Source organism: Pseudophryne corroboree, chromosome 8, assembly GCF_028390025.1.
Source record: "Pseudophryne corroboree isolate aPseCor3 chromosome 8, aPseCor3.hap2, whole genome shotgun sequence".
NCBI classification, from domain to species: Eukaryota; Metazoa; Chordata; class Amphibia; order Anura; family Myobatrachidae; genus Pseudophryne; species Pseudophryne corroboree.
In genome coordinates this window covers 3,596,188-3,612,952 of record NC_086451.1, presented here as the reverse complement: position 1 = coordinate 3,612,952, position 16,765 = coordinate 3,596,188, and the positions used below count along the sequence as shown (strand labels likewise).

The 16,765-nt window shown below is 52.4% G+C and overlaps 1 protein-coding gene across 2 annotated transcripts in view; it reads right to left on the bottom strand.

Annotated features, from left to right (window-relative positions):
- The window catches only part of CCDC187 (coiled-coil domain containing 187), a 150,986-nt gene extending 142,417 nt beyond the window's left edge, over positions 1 to 8,569 (bottom strand). The window contains exons 1-3 of one of the 2 annotated variants that reach the window (XM_063935828.1): positions 8,295 to 8,569; positions 5,266 to 5,324; positions 1,574 to 1,617 (exon numbers count right to left, since the gene is read on the bottom strand). In XM_063935828.1, the coding sequence (XP_063791898.1) occupies positions 1,574 to 1,617; positions 5,266 to 5,320 (99 nt within the window). In that variant the 5' untranslated portion in view covers positions 5,321 to 5,324; positions 8,295 to 8,569. Of the gene's footprint in view, positions 1 to 1,573; positions 1,618 to 5,265; positions 5,373 to 8,294 lie in introns of those variants that run through there. The other variant, XM_063935829.1, reaches the window with a different exon arrangement.
- Positions 8,570 to 16,765: the final 8,196 nt, after the last annotated feature.

Genomic DNA, 16,765 nt, shown 5'->3' with positions numbered 1-16,765 from the left:
GTAAGCTCTGCTGGTGCAGGGACTGGTGTGACTGACATTCTCTCTGTACAGCGCTGCGGTATATGTGTGTGTACATGTGATGGGGAATATAGAGTGTAAGCTCTGCTGGTGCAGGGACTGGTGTGACTGACATACTCTCTGTACAGTGCTGCGGTATATGTGTGTGTACATGTGATGGGGAATATAGAGTGTAAGCTCTGCTGGTGCAGGGACTGGTGTGAGTGACATCCTCTCTGTACAGCACTGCGGTATATATGTGTGTGTACATGTGATGGGGAATATAGAGTGTAAGCTCTGCTGGTGCAGGGACTGGTGTGAGTGACATCCTCTCTGTACAGCGCTGCGGTATATATGTGTGTCCATGTGATGGGGAATATAGAGTGTAAGCTCTGCTGGTGCAGGGACTGGTGTGACTGACATACTCTCTGTACAGCGCTGCGGTATATGTGTGTGTCCATGTGATGGGGAATATAGAGTGTAAGCTCTGCTGGTGCAGGGACTGGTGTGACTGACATCCTCTCTGTACAGCGCTGCGGTATATGTGTGTGTACATGTGATGGGGAATATAGAGTGTAAGCTCTGCTGGTGCAGGGACTGGTGTGAGTGACATACTCTCTGTACAGCGCTGCGGTATATGTGTGTCCATGTGATGGGGAATATAGAGTGTAAGCTCTGCTGGTGCAGGGACTGGTGTGACTGACATCCTCTCTGTACAGCGCTGCGGTATATGTGTGTGTCCATGTGATGGGGAATATAGAGTGTAAGCTCTGCTGGTGCAGGGACTGGTGTGAGTGACATCCTCTCTGTACAGCGCTGCGGTATATGTGTGTGTCCATGTGATGGGGAATATAGAGAGTAAGCTCTGCTGGTGCAGGGACTGGTGTGAGTGACATCCTCTCTGTACAGCACTGCGGTATATGTGTGTGTCCCTGTGATGGGGAATATAGAGTGTAAGCTCTGCTGGTGCAGAGATTGATGAGACTGATTATAATACTCTCTATAAAGCAAGGCGGAGTATGTACAGCCTCTGTAAATAACTGGTAATGCCTACTGATCACATTCATTTGAATAATTGTATTACAAAAAAAATGACTTCCATTAGGGTGTGTGTAATAAGGAGACTTATTCCACAAACAAACGCAGGGGGGTTTCCAGTTGCCCAGAAACCCCCCTTCCTCACATTCTGGCCAGCTGCCAATATACGATTCTGTAAAAGCTGCTGCGCACATTTGACAATTATAAATGCTGGTACACGCAATGGACCGTGAGTGTGCATTTCTTATAAGGAATGGTCCTTTACTGTATGAGAAAACTTGGACTGCAAAATAATAACAACAAAAACCAATAATAATAATAATAATAATAATAATAATAATAATAATAATAATAATAAAAAAAACTAGTAATAATATAAGTAAGATAGAACAGTAAAGGAGTGCGCAGAGGGATGGGAAAGGGGGGGGGGGTCCAATAACGCTGCACTCCAGTAACATGATGCTACATTAATATTGTTACTATTTGTGGAGTATTGTGATTACTTTGCTGTATAAATGACGTGAATACTTTTACTTACCACATGTTTGGCTTCCAGGAGGCTGTCCCAGGCACGGGCTACACCTATCACAGAGGAGCACAGGATATTGGCTAATAGGGAAATGCAGCTGTGTGCCGAGCAGATGCATCTATCACACACCACATTCACCGGCCGGATGTGAGGGGGCGCAAACTTCTCATTCATACACAGGCGCCACAACGCTGCGGCACAGATTCACCGGCCAGATGTGAGGGGTGCAAACTGCTCATTCATACACAGGCGCCACAACGCTGCAGCACAGATTCACCGGCCGGATGTGAGGGGCGCAAACTGCTCATTCATACACAGGCGCCACAACGCTGCGGCACAGATTCACCGGCCAGATGTGAGGGGCGCAAACTGCTCATTCATACACAGGCGACACAACGCTGCGGCACAGATTCACCGGCCGGATGTGAGGGGCGCAAACTTCTCATTCATACACAGGCGACACAACGCTGCGGCACAGATTCACCGGCCGGATGTGAGGGGCGCAAACTTCTCATTCATACACAGGCGCCACAACGCTGCGGCACAGATTCACCGGCCGGATGTGAGGGGCGCAAACTGCTCATTCATACACAGACACAACGCTGCGGCACAGATTCACCGGCCGGATGTGAGGGGCGCAAACTGCTCATTCATACACAGGCGACACAACGCTGCAGCACAGATTCACCGGCCGGATGTCAGGGGCGCAAACTGCTCATTCATACACAGGCGACACAACGCTGCGGCACAGATTCACCGGCCAGATGTGAGGGGCGCAAACTTCTCATTCATACACAGACACAACGCTGCGGCACAGATTCACCGGCCGGATGCGAGGGGCGCAAACTGCTCATTCATACACAGGCGTCACAACGCTGCAGCGCAGATTCACCGGCCGGATGTGAGGGGCGCAAACTTCTCATTCATACACAGACACAACGCTGCGGCACAGATTCACCGGCCGGATGCGAGGGGCGCAAACTGCTCATTCATACACAGGCGTCACAACGCTGCAGCGCAGATTCACCGGCCGGATGTGAGGGGCGCAAACTGCTCATTCATACACAGGCGTCACAACGCTGCGGCACAGATTCACCGGCCGGATGTGAGGGGCGCAAACTGCTCATTCATACACAGGTGTCACAACGCTACGGCACAGATTCACCGGCCGGATGTGAGCGGGCGCAAACTGCTCATTCATACACAGGCGTCACAACGCTGCAGCACAGATTCACCGGCCGGATGTGAGGGGCGCAAACTGCTCATTCATACACAGACACAACGCTGCGGCACAGATTCACCGGCCGGATGTGAGGGGCGCAAACTGCTCATTCATACACAGGCGACACAACGCTGCGGCACAGATTCACCGGCCGGATGTGAGGGGCGCAAACTTCTCATTCATACACAGGCGACACAACGCTGCGGCACAGATTCACCGGCCGGATGTGAGGGGCGCAAACTTCTCATTCATACACAGACACAACGCTGCGGCACAGATTCACCGGCCGGATGTGAGGGGCGCAAACTTCTCATTCATACACAGGCGCCACAACGCTGCGGCACAGATTCACCGGCCGGATGTGAGGGGCGCAAACTGCTCATTCATACACAGACACAACGCTGCGGCACAGATTCACCGGCCGGATGTGAGGGGCGCAAACTGCTCATTCATACACAGGCGACACAACGCTGCAGCACAGATTCACCGGCCGGATGTCAGGGGCGCAAACTGCTCATTCATACACAGGCGACACAACGCTGCGGCACAGATTCACCGGCCAGATGTGAGGGGCGCAAACTTCTCATTCATACACAGACACAACGCTGCGGCACAGATTCACCGGCCGGATGCGAGGGGCGCAAACTGCTCATTCATACACAGGCGTCACAACGCTGCAGCGCAGATTCACCGGCCGGATGTGAGGGGCGCAAACTTCTCATTCATACACAGACACAACGCTGCGGCACAGATTCACCGGCCGGATGCGAGGGGCGCAAACTGCTCATTCATACACAGGCGTCACAACGCTGCAGCGCAGATTCACCGGCCGGATGTGAGGGGCGCAAACTGCTCATTCATACACAGGCGTCACAACGCTGCGGCACAGATTCACCGGCCGGATGTGAGGGGCGCAAACTGCTCATTCATACACAGGTGTCACAACGCTACGGCACAGATTCACCGGCCGGATGTGAGCGGGCGCAAACTGCTCATTCATACACAGGCGTCACAACGCTGCAGCACAGATTCACCGGCCGGATGTGAGGGGCGCAAACTGCTCATTCATACACAGACACAACGCTGCGGCACAGATTCACCGGCCGGATGTGAGGGGCGCAAACTGCTCATTCATACACAGGCGTCACAACGCTGCGGCACAGATTCACCGGCCGGATGTGAGGGGCGCAAACTGCTCATTCATACACAGGCGTCACAACGCTGCAGCGCAGATTCACCGGCCGGATGTGAGGGGCGCAAACTGCTCATTCATACACAGGCGTCACAACGCTGCAGCACAGATTCACCGGCCAGATGTGAGGGGCGCAAACTGCTCATTCATACACAGACACAACGCTGCAGCGCAGATTCACCGGCCGGATGTGAGGGGCGCAAACTGCTCATTCATACACAGGCGTCACAACGCTGCAGCACAGATTCACCGGCCAGATGTGAGGGGGCACAAACTGCTCATTCATACACAGACACAACGCTGCAGCGCAGATTCACCGGCCGGATGTGAGGGGCGCAAACTTCTCATTCATACACAGACACAACGCTGCGGCACAGATTCACCGGCCGGATGCGAGGGGCGCAAACTGCTCATTCATACACAGGTGCCACAACGCTGCGGCACAGATTCACCGGCCGGATGTGAGGGGCGCAAACTGCTCATTCATACACAGGCGTCACAACGCTGCAGCGCAGATTCACCGGCCGGATGTGAGGGCGCAAACTTCTCATTCATACACAGGCATCACAACGCTGCAGCGCAGATTCACCGGCCGGATGTGAGGGGCGCAAACTGCTCATTCATACACAGGCGTCACAACGCTGCAGCGCAGATTCACCGGCCGGATGTGAGGGGCGCAAACTGCTCATTCATACACAGACACAACGCTGCAGCACAGATTCACCGGCCGTGTGTGAGCAGGCGCAAACTGCTCATTCATACACAGGCACAAGGCTGCGGCACAGATTCACTGGCAGGATGTAAGCGGGCACATACTGCTCATTCATACACAGGCGTCACAACGCTGCAGCGCAGATTCACCGGCCGGATGTGAGCGGGCGTAAACTGCTCATTCATACACAGGCGTCACAACGCTGCAGCGCAGATTCACCGGCCGGATGTGAGCGGGCGTAAACTGCTCATTCATACACAGGTGCCACAACGCTGCGGCACAGATTCACCGGCAGGATGTAAGCGGGCACATACTGCTCATTCATACACAGGCGTCACAACGCTGCAGCGCAGATTCACCGGCCGGATGTGAGCGGGCAAATACTGCTCATTCATACACAGGTGCCACAACGCTGCGGCACAGATTCACCGGCACAAACTACTCATTCATACACAGGCGTCGCAACGCTGTGGCCACATCAGCCTGACACAGCCACGCAGCAGCGTCATGTCAGCCACACGTCAGCATCGCAGCAGCGTCATGTCAGCCACACGTCAGCCTGACACGTAGCTCACCTTGCATATGCTCTAGTTCCCCCTCAGATCTCTCCCAGGCCTCCTTGGCAGACATGTTCCTGGAATGGAAAAGAAAAGCGAGATTGCTGAGGAATAATCTCGCTCCGTTCAGAGGTGTGTTTGTGCGTGGACGGTCGCCGCGGTTACAGACATTTCCCAGGTCACCAAGTTTCTGATTAATCCTGGCAAGTTCTCACAGTATCCCAGCACAGACCTCACTCACAGCATACAGTATCCCAGCACAGACCTCACTCACAGCATACAGGATTCCAGCCCAGACCTCACTCACAGCATACAGGATTCCAGCCCAGACCTCACTCACAGCATACAGGATTCCAGCCACTCACAGCATACAGGATTCCAGCCCAGACCTCACTCACAGCATACAGGATTCCAGCCCAGACCTCACTCACAGCATACAGGATTCCAGCCACTCACAGCATACAGGATTCCAGCCACTCACAGCATACAGGATTCCAGCCACTCACAGAATACAGGATTCCAGCCCAGCCCTCCCTCACAGCATACAGGATTCCAGCCCAGCCCAGCCCTCACAGCATACAGGATTCCAGCCCTCACTCACAGCATACAGGATTCCAGCCCAGCCCTCACTCACAGCATACAGGATTCCAGCCCAGACCTCACTCACAGCATACAGGATTCCAGCACAGACCTCACTCACAGCATACAGGATTCCAGCCCAGCCCTCACTCACAGCATACAGGATTCCAGCCCAGCCCTCACTCACAGCATACAGGATTCCAGCCCAGACCTCACTCACAGCATACAGGATTCCAGCCACTCACAGCATACAGGATTCCAGCCACTCACAGCATACAGGATTCCAGCCACTCACAGCATACAGGATTCCAGCCCAGCCCTCCCTCACAGCATACAGGATTCCAGCCCAGCCCAGCCCTCACAGCATACAGGATTCCAGCCCTCACTCACAGCATACAGGATTCCAGCCCAGCCCTCACTCACAGCATACAGGATTCCAGCCCAGACCTCACTCACAGCATACAGGATTCCAGCCCAGACCTCACTCACAGCATACAGGATTCCAGCCCAGACCTCACTCACAGCATACAGGATTCCAGCCCAGACCTCACTCACAGCATACAGGATTCTAGCCCAGACCTCACTCACAGCATACAGGATTCCAGCCACTCACAGCATACAGGATTCCAGCCACTCACAGCATACAGGATTCCAGCCACTCACAGCATACAGGATTCCAGCCCAGCCCTCCCTCACAGCATACAGGATTCCAGCCCAGCCCTCACTCACAGCATACAGTATCCCAGCACAGACCTCACTCACAGCATACAGGATTCCAGCCCAGACCTCACTCACAGCATACAGGATTCCAGCCCAGCCCTCACTCACAGCATACAGGATTCCAGCCTAGACCTCACTCACAGCATACAGGATTCCAGCCACTCACAGCATACAGGATTCCAGCCACTCACAGCATACAGGATTCCAGCCACTCACAGCATACAGGATTCCAGCCACTCACAGCATACAGGATTCCAGCCCAGCCCTCCCTCACAGCATACAGGATTCCAGCCCAGCCCTCACTCACAGCATACAGGATTCCAGCCCAGCCCTCACTCACAGTAGCACAGATCACCCAAAGCACAGACCACACGTAGCACAAAATTTCACTGCGGACTGCATCACGGCAGTGCCCCTCTGCTTCTGCAGACTATCACGGCAGTGCCCCATTGCTTCTGCAGACTATCACGGCAGTGCCCCTCTGCTTCTGCAGACTATCACGGCAGTGCCCCTCTGCTTCTGCAGACTATCACGGCAGTGCCCCTCTGCTTCTGCAAACTATCACGGCAGTGCCCCTCTGCTTCTGCAGACTATCACGGCAGTGCCCCTCTGCTTCTGCAGACTATCACAGCAGTGCCCCTCTGCTTCTGCAGACTATCACAGCAGTGCCCCTCTGCTTCTGCAGACTATCACTACAGTGCCCCTCTGCTTCTGCAGACTATCACTACAGTGCCCCTCTGCTTCTGCAGACTATCACTACAGTGCCCCTCTGCTTCTGCAGACTATCACTACAGTGCCCCTCTGCTTCTGCACTGCCCCTCTCCTGCAGACTATCGCTGCACTGCCCCTCTCCTGCAGACTATCGCTGCACTGTCCCTCTCCTGCAGACTATCGCTGCACTGTCCCTCTCCTGCAGACTATGGCTGCACTGCCCCTCTCCTGCAGACTATGGCTGCACTGCCCCTCTCCTGCAGACTATCGCTGCACTGTCCCTCTCCTGCAGACTATCGCTGCACTGCCCCTCTCCTGCAGACTATGGCTGCACTGCCCCTCTCCTGCAGACTATCGCTGCACTGCCCCTCTCCTGCAGACTATCGCTGCACTGTCCCTCTCCTGCAGACTATTGCTGCACTGCCCCTCTCCTGCAGACTATCACTGCACTGCCCCTCTCCTGCAGACTATCACTGCACAGCCCCTCTCCTGCAGACTATCGCTGCACTGCCCCTCGCTATTCTGATATCTATTTTGGGGAGAAATTCAAGATTTTAAACAGAAAATACAGCAAGAAAGCCGGCGCCTCAGTGTATATTACAATTCAAAATCACACATTTTTGGGTCCCCTACTGAGGTAATGACACACATATGTATATTATATTATAAATATCTATATATTCACACAATATATATGCCATTATCTCAGTAGGGGACCCAAAAATGTGGGATTTAGCATTTTGGATAAGGGATACTCAACCTGTATATATATATATATATATATATATATATATATATATATATATATATATATATATATATATATATATATACACACACACACACACATTATACATAGAGTATGCAGAGTGCTGTATATACAGAGGGAGAGTGACAGCAGCAGTATACAGGAGAGAATCAGCTCCTAGCTGTCATGTTCCGGGCTGTGTATGACAGAGCGCTGTATAATGCCCCGGCTGCTGTGACAGGAGGCAGCTATGGGGGACTTTACCGGGGGCAGCTGCAGCGTCTCTCACCTCCACACACGTGACCCGGTGCTGGGGGCGCAGGTAGACACGTGACCCGGTGCTGGGGGCGCAGGTAGACACGTGACCCGATGCTGGGGGGCGCAGGTAGAGTGGTAGACACGTGACCCGGTGCTGGGGGCGCAGGTAGACACGTGAGCCGGTGCTGGGGGCGCAGGTTACCTGGTGCCGGCCGGCGGGCGGTGAGGTGAGGGCGGGAGCGGGCGGGTGTGTGAGAGACTCGCAGTCTGGCGGGCGCAGTAGCGGGAACCCGTGTGGTGACATACACTGACTGATCCCAATACATCACCTTCCCCTGCCTATTATACCCCTGCCCTGCCCATTATACCCCTACACCCCCCCCACCTGCCCATTACACCCCCCCTTCCTGCCCATTATACCCCTACACCCCCCCCCCCCCCACCTGCCCATTATACCCCTACACCCCCCCCCCACCTGCCCATTACACCCCCCCTTCCTGCCCATTATACCCCTACACCCCCCCCACCTGCCCATTATACCCCTACACCCCCCCCCACCTGCCCATTACACCCCCCCTTCCTGCCCATTATACCCCTACACCCCCCCCACCTGCCCATTACACCCCCCCTTCCTGCCCATTATACCCCTACACCCCCCCACCTGCCCATTATACCCCTACACCCCCCCCCCCCACCTGCCCATTACACCTCCCCCCCTGCCCGTTATACCCCTACACCCCACCTGCCCATTACACCCCTACACCCCCCCTCCTGCCCATTATACCCCTATATACACATTACCCCCCCCACCCCTGCCCATTATACCCCATCCCAATATACCCCTACACCCCCCCTCCTGCCATTATACCCCTATATACACATCACACACTCCTGCCCATTATACCACCCCCCCCCCATTATACCCTCCCTTCCCATTATACCCCTACACCCCCGTCCTGCCCATTATACCCCTATATACACATCACACACCCCTGCCCATTATACCCCCCCCCCATTATACCCCTACACCCCCCTTCCCATTATACCCCCCTTCCTGCTCTTATACCCCTATATACACATCACACACTCCTGCCCATTATACCCCTACACACACACACATCACACCCCCCTGCCCATTATACCCCTACACATCACATGCCCCCTGCCCATTATACCCCTACACATCACACCCCCCTGCCCATTATACCCCTACACATCACATGCCCCCTGCCCATTATACCCCTACACATCACCCCCCCCCCCCCTCCCCTGCCCATTATACACACTTATCTACTTTGCTGCCCCCTCCTCCAGGAGAAGGCAGCGTTGTAAGTGCATGGGGGCGTGGCCGGCAGCAGGATGAGTGGTTCGGGGGCATGACCAACAGAGAAGTGGGCAGCCCGGGGGCATGGCATCAGGATCACGTCATCGTGGCTCCGGCCCCCGCTATGCAGTGGTGAGAAAATAAACACTGTATAGCGGGGGGCGGAGCTACGATGATGTGATTCAGCGCGAATCGCGTCATACAACCCCTTCGGTCCGCCCACTTGTTCTCTGCTGCGGGCGGCCGAGGAGGGTCATGAGGGCTGCAGGGAAAGCGGGAGGCTTGCCCACTTTTTTTCGGGGGGGGGGGGGGGGGGGCAGGGATGGTATACCCCTACATACACACATCCCACCCCCTGCCCATTATATCCCTACACCTCCCCCCCTTCCCCCCCCCGAAAGGATTCAAAGGCGAGCTGCTAAATTGATTATAGGCCTAGAAGGACTGGACTATAAGGAAAGACTTACTAGGCTGAATATGTATACACTAGAAAAGAGGCGCCTAAGAGGAGATATTATTAATATATTCAGATATGTAAAGGGTCATTACAAAGCGTTATTGGAGGAATTATTTATTAATAGAACTCTGTATAGGACGCGTGGGCACTCGCTGAGGTTGGAGGAGAGAAAATTCCGTACACAACGTAGGAAAGGGTTCTTCACGGTAAGGGCAATAAGGATTTGGAATTCCCTGCCGGAGAAGGTAATAATGGCGGACTCTGTAAATACATTTAACAACGGATTGGATAAATTTCTGACCGAAAAAGATATCCAAGGCTATAGTATTTATCATACTGACATTGATAACCTGGGAGGAACATGATTTACAGTGGTTAACGACATAAAACCTTATTTCAACAGGAAATTATAATGAAGTTGGCTTAATACAGAATACAGGTTTAACCCGATGGGCATTTTGCCTCTTTTCAACTTCAATGACTATGTTACTATGTATGTTACACCGCCCTGCCCATTATACCCCTACAGCCCCCACCCATTATACCCCTACTCACACACAACACCCCTCCTGCCCATTATACCCCTATATACACATCACACCCCCCTGCCCATTATACCCCTACACACACACACAACACCCCCCCCCCCCCTGCCCATTATACCCCTACACACACACATCACACCCCCTGCCCATTATACCCCTATATACACATCACCCCCCCCTCCTACCCATTATACCCCTACACACACATATCACCCCCCCTCCTGCCCATTATACCCTTACACACACATATCACCCCCCCCTCCTGCCCATTATACCCCTATATACATATCACCCCCCCATCTCCTGCCCATTATACCTCTACACACACACATCACCCCCTCCTGCCCATTATACCCCTACACACACACATCACACCCCCTGCCCATTATACCCCCACACACACATCACACCCCCCTGCCCATTATACCCCTATATACACATCACACCCCCCTGCCCATTATACCCCTACACACCCTGTGCCCCCCTGCCTATTTCTCTATCGTCCTAGTGGATGCTGGGGTTCCTGAAAGGACCATGGGGAATAGCGGCTCCGCAGGAGACAGGGCACAAAAAGTAAAGCTTTTTCAGATCAGGTGGTGTGCACTGGCTCCTCCCCCTATGACCCTCCTCCAGACTCCAGTTAGATTTTTGTGCCCGGCCGAGAAGGGTGCAATCTAGGTGGCTCTCCTAAAGAGCTGCTTAGAAAAAGTTTAGCTAGGTTTTTTATTTTACAGTGATTCCTGCTGGCAACAGGATCACTGCAGCGAGGGACTGAGGGGAGAAGGAGTCAACTCACCTGCGTGCAGGATGGATTGGCTTCTTGGCTACTGGACATCAAGCTCCAGAGGGACGATCACAGGTACAGCCTGGATGGTCACCGGAGCCGCGCCGCCGGCCCCCTTGCAGATGCTGAAGTCAGAAGAGGTCCAGAATCGGCGGCTGAAGACTCCTGCAGTCTTCTAAAGGTAGCGCACAGCACTGCAGCTGTGCGCCATTTTCCTCTCAGCACACTTCACACGGCAGTCACTGAGGGTGCAGGGCGCTGGGAGGGGGGCGCCCTGGGAGGCAAATGAATACCTATAAAGGCTAAAAATACCTCACATATAGCCCCTAGAGGCTATATGGAGATATTTAACCCCTGCCTGATTTTTCTAAATAGCGGGAGACGAGCCCGCCAGAAAAGGGGCGGGGCCTATCTCCTCAGCACACGGCGCCATTTCCTCTCACAGCTCCGCTGGTCAGGACGGCTCCCAAGTCTCTCCCCTGCACTGCACTACAGAAACAGGGTAAAACAGAGAGGGGGGGGGGCAAATTTATGGCGATATTTTGATATAACAAAGCAGCTATAAGGGAGCACTTATTATAAGGCTATCCCTGATATATATATAGCGTTTTTGGTGTGTGCTGGCAAACTCTCCCTCTGTCTCCCCAAAGGGCTAGTGGGTCCTGTCTTCGTTAGGAGCATTCCCTGTGTGTCTGCTGTGTGTCGGTACGTGTGTGTCGACATGTATGAGGACGATATTGGTGTGGAGGCGGAGCAATTGCCAAATATGAGGATGTCACCCCCTAGGGAGTCGACACCAGAATGGATGCCTTTATTTATGGAACTACGGGATAGTGTCAACACGCTAAAGCAGTCGTTTGACGACATGAGGCGGCCGGACAATCAATTAGTGCCTGTCCAGGCGACTCAAACACCGTCAGGGGCTGTGAAACGCCCTTTGCCTCAGTCGGTCGACACAGACCCAGACGCAGGCACTGACTCCAGTGGTGACGGTGACGATTCAACCGTATTTTCCAGTAGGGCCACACGTTATATGATTTTGGCAATGAAGGAGGCGTTACATTTAGCTGATACTACAGGTACCACTAAACAGGGTATTATGTGGGGTATGAAAAAACTACCTATAGTTTTTCCTGAATCAGAAGAATTAAATGACGTGTGTAATGAAGCGTGGGTTGCCCCTGATAAAAAGCTGATAATTTCAAAGAAATTATTGGCATTATACCCTTTCCCGCCAGAGGTTAGGGAGCGCTGGGAAACACCTCCTAGGGTGGACAAGGCGCTAACACGCTTATCTAAACAAGTGGCGTTACCCTCTCCTGAGACGGCCGCACTTAAAGATCCATCAGATAGGCGGATGGAAAATATCCAAAAAAGTATATACACACATGCAGGTGTTATACTACGACCAGCTGTAGCGACTGCCTGGATGGGCAGTGCTGGGGTAGTTTGGTCAGAGTCCCTGATTGAAAATATTGATACCCTGGACAGGGACAATATTTTACTGTCGTTAGAACAAATAAAGGATGCATTTCTTTATATGCGTGATGCACAGAGGGATATCTGCACACTGGCATCACGGGTAAGTGCTATGTCCATTTCGGCCAGAAGAGCTTTATGGACGCGACAGTGGACAGGCGATGCGGATTCAAAACGGCATATGGAAGTTTTGCCGTATAAAGGGGAGGAGTTATTTGGAGTCGGTCTATCAGATTTGGTGGCCACGGCTACAGCCGGGAAATCCACCTTTCTACCTCAAGTCACTCCCCAACAGAAAAAGGCACCGACTTTTCAACCGCAGCCCTTTCGTTCCTTTAAAAATAAGAGAGCAAAGGGCTATTCATATCTGCCACGAGGCAGAGGTCGAGGGAAGAGACAGCAACACGCAGCTCCTTCCCAGGAACAGAAGCCCTCCCCGGCTTCTACAAAAGCCTCAGCATGACGCTGGGGCTTCTCAAGCGGACTCGGGGACGGTGGGCGGTCGTCTCAAAAATTACAGCGCGCAGTGGGCTCACTCGCAGGTAGATCCCTGGATCCTGCAGATAATATCTCAAGGGTACAGGTTGGAATTAGAGACAGATCCACCTCGCCGTTTCCTGAAGTCTGCTTTACCAACGTCCCCCTCCGAAAGGGAGACGGTTTTGGAAGCCATTCACAAGCTGTACTCTCAGCAGGTGATAGTCAAGGTACCTCTTCTACAACAAGGGAAGGGGTATTATTCCACTCTTTTTGTGGTACCGAAGCCGGATGGCTCGGTAAGGCCTATTCTAAATCTGAAGTCCTTGAACCTGTACATAAAGAAGTTCAAGTTCAAGATGGAGTCACTCAGAGCAGTGATAGCGAACCTGGAAGAGGGGGACTTTATGGTATCCTTGGACATCAAGGATGCGTATCTCCACGTTCCAATTTACCCCTCACACCAGGGGTACCTCAGGTTCGTTGTACAAAACTGTCACTATCAGTTTCAGACGCTGCCGTTCGGATTGTCCACGGCACCTCGGATCTTTACAAAGGTAATGGCCGAGATGATGATTCTTCTTCGAAGAAAAGGCATATTAATTATCCCATACTTGGACGATCTCCTAATAAGGGCGAGGTCCAGAGAACAGCTAGAGATGGGATTAGCACTGTCTCAAGAAGTGCTAAAACAGCACGGGTGGATTCTGAATATTCCAAAATCCCAGTTAATGCCGACAACTCGTCTGCTGTTCCTAGGGATGATTCTGGACACGGTTCAGAAAAAGGTTTTTCTCCCGGAGGAAAAAGCCAAGGAGTTATCCGACCTTGTCAGGAACCTCCTAAAACCAGGAAAGGTGTCTGTACATCAATGCACAAGAGTCCTGGGAAAAATGGTGGCTTCTTACGAAGCAATTCCATTCGGCAGATTCCACGCAAGAATTTTCCAAAGGGATCTGTTGGACAAATGGTCAGGGTCGCATCTTCAGATGCACCTACGGATAACCCTGTCTCCAAGGACAAGGGTGTCTCTTCTGTGGTGGTTGCAGAGTCCTCATCTATTGGAGGGCCGCAGATTCGGCATACAGGATTGGATCCTGGTGACCACGGACGCCAGCCTGAGAGGCTGGGGAGCAGTCACACAAGGAAGAAACTTCCAGGGAGTATGGACGAGCCTGGAAACGTCTCTTCACATAAACATTCTGGAACTAAGAGCAATATACAATGCTCTAAGCCAGGCAGAACCTCTGCTTCAGGGAAAACCGGTGTTGATCCAGTCGGACAACATCACGGCAGTCGCCCATGTGAACAGACAGGGCGGCACAAGAAGCAGGAGTGCAATGGCAGAAGCTGCAAGGATTCTTCGCTGGGCAGAGAATCATGTGATAGCACTGTCAGCAGTGTTCATCCCGGGAGTGGACAACTGGGAAGCAGACTTCCTCAGCAGACACGATCTTCACCCGGGAGAGTGGGGACTTCATCCAGAAGTCTTCCACATGCTGGTAACCCGTTGGGAAAGACCAATGGTGGACATGATGGCGTCTCGCCTCAACAAAAAACTGGACAGGTATTGCGCCAGGTCAAGAGATCCGCAGGCAATAGCTGTGGACGCGCTGGTAACGCCTTGGGTGTACCAGTCGGTGTATGTGTTTCCTCCTCTGCCTCTCATACCAAAAGTATTGAGAATTATACGGCAAAGAGGCGTAAGAACGATACTAGTGGTTCCGGATTGGCCAAGAAGGACTTGGTACCCGGAACTTCAAGAGATGATCACGGAAGATCCGTGGCCTCTACCTCTAAGGAGGGACTTGCTTCAGCAGGGTCCCTGTCTGTTTCAAGACTTACCGCGGCTGCGTTTGACGGCATGGCGGTTGAACGCCGGATCCTAAAGGAAAAAGGCATGCCGGAAGAAGTCATTCCTACTTTGATTAAAGCAAGGAAGGAAGTAACCGTGCAACATTATCACCGAATTTGGCGAAAATATGTTGCGTGGTGCGAAGATCGGAGTGCTCCGACGGAGGAATTTCAACTGGGTCGATTCCTACATTTCCTGCAATCAGGATTGTCTATGGGTCTCAAATTGGGAGCTATTAAGGTTCAAATTTCGGCCCTGTCGATTTTCTTTCAAAAAGAATTGGCTTCAGTCCCTGAAGTCCAGACCTTTGTTAAGGGAGTGCTGCATATACAGCCTCCTGTGGTGCCTCCAGTGGCACCGTGGGATCTCAATGTGGTTTTGGACTTTCTAAAATCTCATTGGTTTGAACCACTAAATAAGGTGGATTTGAAATATCTCACTTGGAAAGTGACCATGCTTCTAGCCCTGGCTTCTGCCAGGAGAGTATCAGAATTGGCAGCTTTATCTTACAAAAGCCCATATCTGATTTTCCATTCGGACAGGGCAGAACTGCGGACTCGTCCGCATTTTCTCCCTAAGGTGGTGTCAGCATTTCATCTGAACCAGCCTATTGTAGTGCCTGCGGCTACAAGTGACTTGGAGGACTCCAAGTTACTGGACGTTGTCAGAGCATTAAAAATATATATTGCAAGGACAGCTGGAGTCAGAAAATCTGACTCGTTGTTTATATTGTATGCACCCAACAAGATGGGTGCTCCTGCGTCTAAGCAGACGATTGCTCGTTGGATCTGTAGCACAATCCAACTTGCACATTCTGTGGCAGGCCTGCCACAGCCTAAATCTGTAAAGGCCCACTCCACAAGGAAGGAGGGCTCATCTTGGGCGGCTGCCCGAGGGGTCTCGGCATTACAACTTTGCCGAGCAGCTACGTGGTCAGGGGAGAACACGTTTGTAAAATTTTACAAATTTGATACTCTGGCTAAGGAGGACCTGGAGTTCTCTCATTCGGTGCTGCAGAGTCATCCGCACTCTCCCGCCCGTTTGGGAGCTTTGGTATAATCCCCATGGTCCTTTCAGGAACCCCAGCATCCACTAGGACGATAGAGAAAATAAGATTTTACTTACCGATAAATCTATTTCTCGGAGTCCGTAGTGGATGCTGGGCGCCCATCCCAAGTGCGGATTATCTGCATAAATTGTACATAGTTATTGTTAACTAATTCGGGTTATTGTTGAAGGAAGCCATCTTTCAGAGGCTCCGCTGTTATCATACTGTTAACTGGGTTTAGATCACAGGTTGTACGGTGTGATTGGTGTGGCTGGTATGAGTCTTACCCGGGATTCAAAATCCTCCCTTATTGTGTACGCTCGTCCGGGCACAGTACCTAACTGGAGTCTGGAGGAGGGTCATAGGGGGAGGAGCCAGTGCACACCACCTGATCTGAAAAAGCTTTACTTTTTGTGCCCTGTCTCCTGCGGAGCCGCTATTCCCCATGGTCCTTTCAGGAACCCCAGCATCCACTACGGACTCCGAGAAATAGATTTATCGGTAAGTAAAATCTTATTTATACCCCTAAACAC